Source organism: Austrofundulus limnaeus, unplaced genomic scaffold, assembly GCF_001266775.1.
Source record: "Austrofundulus limnaeus strain Quisiro unplaced genomic scaffold, Austrofundulus_limnaeus-1.0 Scaffold130, whole genome shotgun sequence".
Lineage (NCBI taxonomy): Eukaryota > Metazoa > Chordata > Actinopteri > Cyprinodontiformes > Rivulidae > Austrofundulus > Austrofundulus limnaeus.
Window position 1 is genome coordinate 547761 of NW_013952532.1, and position 4143 is coordinate 551903.

A 4143-nucleotide genomic window follows, 5' to 3' on the forward strand; every position below is an offset into this window, starting at 1 on the left:
CCCTGGTTTGGTGAGAGCAACAAATGGAAAACTTTCCTCAAACTGACATGAAGAAGATTTATTCAGACTATTAACAACTTCATGTTCCAATTTTTTTGAATTTTATTTTATATTTTCTTCTTCTGTGAAGTTCTGATGAAGTGCTGTTGTCAAACGCTTAAAGCAAATTCCTGGAACAAGTTGATACTTGTTTGCTCATCTCTCACAGGCAACCTTGCAGTTATTTTTCTTCTTTTTTTTCAGAGAAGTTGTTGGAACGAGCCGCTCGCTGAGCTCCTGTCACGAGTCCAATAATTGTGTCTCAATTCGTAGCCTGCAGGGATATTATTTCTGCAGACTGAACAGGAGTTGTATTTTACACTTTGAATMTTAAAAGCAGCTTTTAAAAGTGTCTTTGCTTCTGCCACACAGTGAACTTTAAATCAAAATGAGGTCAACACAGTGAGTGACTATCAAACAGCGCTCTAAAACCAAGTCCGGAACAAGTAGGTCACAGTTGCAGAGGGACTGTTTTCAGTCAGCGTGATGTTTCATCATTTCCTACCAGRACAAACTTTTGAAACTATGTCAATATTTCCAAAAGCTGACTCCTCATGACAGTGATGATGCAAAGTAAAATATGTTTATGTTGGTAAAATGTTGATAACCGTGTCATAAAGTCTCACTTTGGTTTGTTGTGTTTCAGAGCTGTGGGTAAAACATGTCTCCTCATCAGCTACACCACCAATGCCTTCCCCGGGGAGTACATTCCTACTGTGTGAGTGTGACACAAGYACACATGCACAATTACACACATACACACACCTTTTATATCTATATTTTTTCTTCCATGAGGCAACATGTCAAGAAAAAAAAAGAGAACTGGCCTTTTATGCAAAAATGCAACATGAACACTGAGGGTAACAACTTTGCAGAAATTTACTGAAGAATATCAAACTGTGCTGTTATAACAAGAAGCAGCAAAGTAGCTAAAAGTTTAAAAATGCAAACTATCTATAAATAGAAACTAAATGTGTCAAATGGTTAGCTAGGAAAATCAAAATAGCATTAGATTGGTTAAAGACTCTAATAGTAAAAGTGTAACTCAACACTAGAAGTAGCAAAAGCYTTGCTAAAAGCTAAATATAGCAAACAAAGCAAMGCAAAGCTGGCAAAAGAATAAAGTAAATAATGCACTGATAAGATTTAATAGAGAACAATGTTTTTATGACATTAAAATAATCTCAATATATTTCTATCGAGAACATATTTGCAAATGAATTTAACTGTTTTGAAAAGTAAAAATGAACGATGTAAAAGTGGCTAAAATGGTATGCAGACACACTTCTAGTTTGCAAAAAATCAAATGGAAAAATAAATAAAGAAAACTAGGAGAACATCAGAGTGAATTSTGAATCAGTTGTCAGACATTTAAAGTTGCCATAAACAGCTCAGACTAAAACAAATACAGCTGGTCAGACACAAACAGCTCATGCATGCTGCAGTAAAAAGTCTAAGTGGGGACGACAGTTTGTTTAATGGCAACATCAGTTTTATCCTACAGTCCTTACATCACCCTGTATGTCCTTGTTGCTGATTTACAAAAACATTGTTTTTTTTTTTGTTTTTTTTTTTACTGATTTACAACAGTCATTGGCAGGTTAGATTTTTATTCTCAACATTTTTAGTTTCCTGGTAATAAAAAGACTACAAATAAAACTGGGATCAGTTCAGGAGCCAGAAATACACTATTATAAATAATTACAAAAAAACAAAAAGGAACCAAGTTCACAGTAARATGTTGTCATCCACACTAAAACTGACTGCAGTTTGTAAACAAAAGCTCAAGAATCAAACTCACTCAGTCTTTTTATTTTGCAGTGTTTTTTCTGTCACCACCAGGTGGCACTGTTACTTCATTATTGTAGTGTTGCAGAAGACGGGACTGGTGGTTGTCAGTGAACAAGGACAACAAAATACTTGTAACTTTCAGAGTCAAACAAAGAGTTTTAATTTTAGTTGGTTTRTATTGTTGTTTGGTGTTATAGTTTAGCATTTTGTCCCCTTTATTAAACTCAAAGTGTTATTTTATTGCCACGTTAAAGTCACTTTCTTACAATCTTCATTGTTTTTGTGACACAAAACCTTTACTTTCAGATCTCTGATGACTTATGAGTCATCTGTGATGACATCTGTGTGTGTCGCTCATTAATCTTGTGATTGATTGTTTAAATTAAACACTTGCTCAGTGGTTCAATGACTAATGGCTGACCTTTTGCGCTCCTGACAGATTCGACAACTACTCAGCTAATGTGATGGTGGACAGCAAGCCGGTGAACCTGGGTCTCTGGGATACAGCAGGACAGGAGGACTATGACAGGCTGCGCCCACTGTCCTACCCACAGACGGTAGAACAATCATTTCCRCACGCGGACGTCTGATCTAAAAAAGACTAAATCAATTTAGTTCCCAGGTGTGGGACTGAGAGAGAGTTTAAATTGCAGCTGTCACATCCAGCCTTTCTGACTGAACTGCATCCTCATTAATTGAAATGACGGGAACAAAACTAACAGGGACATGTTCTTTGAGAAGGTGCAGGCAAGAGAAGGAAATTAGGTGTTTAATATCTGTAACTGAGTGGCAGGTTTGGAAAACAAAGCTTAGTAAAATGCTGAGGAGGAACAACCCTGGAGGGAACATTTTGTTTTCCTTTAGATTTGAGGAACATTTTCCTCTAACTGAACTGAACCAGCAAATATATACAAGTGCAACTAAGCATTGGTAGCTTTTATTTTTTAATCATTCTAAAACATATGAAACATATATGACTTATTTGCTTTAGTAAATACAAGTTAAAACAGAAGCAGGCAATAGCATGAATGTAAACCTTAATTATTTGTGTTTAACGTGTTTTTTAGATATTTTCACCAAAACTACAATTTCAGTAAGTTATCTAATGCCATCCTTTTAATGGAGATAGATGATCCTGTGATTGCAGACATCTGTCTGACAAACACATCTTGCATGTGTTTGTCTGTTAGCAAAATATCTCATAAACCATTGGACAKATTTTATTGAAACTCCCAGGAAGCAATCACACAACATCCATCTACAACTGATTAACTTTTGGAGTCAGCCTGATTTCAAGATAGCTGTCACAGCTAATCAACATTTTCAAACACAGAAATGCCTATAATGCAGTTAAAATGACTGACAGTGAGCGCAAATTTGGTTTGGTGGTAGCTGAAAGTCATTTCCAAAACACACTCTAAGCACTAACAAACTTCACAAGATCTTTGTTTTGAAACTTTATCATGCAAGGAGGCGTGCAGTTCATCCAAGCAACGCAAGTTTCGTTGTTGTGTGATTTAACTAACATGAAAAAGTATTAATTTTGATTTTCGTTACCCTTTGCAGTAAAACAAGAAGTAATTTGGTATAGTTCACATGTGTCAAACTCAAGGCCCGCGGGCCAGATGTGGCCCGCAGGTGACTCCCGTGTGGCCCGTGAGGGGGGTACCACCTCTACAAAAAAATACTTAACATGAAAATAGTTTCTTATATCAATGGTAAACTTTAAATTTATGATTAAATGCAACAAAATAAATTTAAAAGGTGAAAGATAATAATTTTCCTGCCCCTGAGCTGTTGGCTTTAATAACTGAGCAATTTAGTTGGATAGCACAGTATTAATGTCTGAAAATAAGCTGCTATAGTCAGCATCAACCATAAACTAAATCTGCCATAATGCAGCTACTCACTAGAAACTCTTCAGTGAGAAAAACTTTATTAGTTTTACTTTTAATAATATTTCTGTATTTATTTCAGATTTAGTCAATAGCAACTTAATTATTATCAGTTTTTAAAAGAGGACGTGTTAAAACACTGTTTAGTCAAAGTTCATTACAAGTGGCCTTTCGAGGGCCATCATATCGCTCATGTGGCCCTCGGTGAAAATGAGTTTGACACCCCTGTTATAGTTAGTCATAGTAGTTAATAAAATATTATTCTGTAAACATCAATAGACCTGAATTGACTGCAGAGGTGTGTAGTAACTAAGTACATTTACTTTGTCGCAGTACTTTACTAATTTTTTTAGGCTGTGTAAGTTGACCACATTTTTTTTATTGTGACGTTTACTTTTATTTTGTTATGTTCAGAATA

General features: G+C 35.5%; 1 protein-coding gene across 1 annotated transcript in view; it reads left to right on the forward strand.

Moving 5' to 3' along the window:
- rac2 (Rac family small GTPase 2) overlaps positions 1 to 4143 on the forward strand; it is a 12136-nt gene that overhangs the window by 4323 nt on the left and 3670 nt on the right. Inside the window, exons 2-3 of the mRNA XM_014015504.1 lie at positions 686 to 757; positions 2270 to 2387. Coding sequence (XP_013870958.1) covers positions 686 to 757; positions 2270 to 2387 — 190 coding nt within the window. The remainder of the gene's footprint in view (positions 1 to 685; positions 758 to 2269; positions 2388 to 4143) is intronic.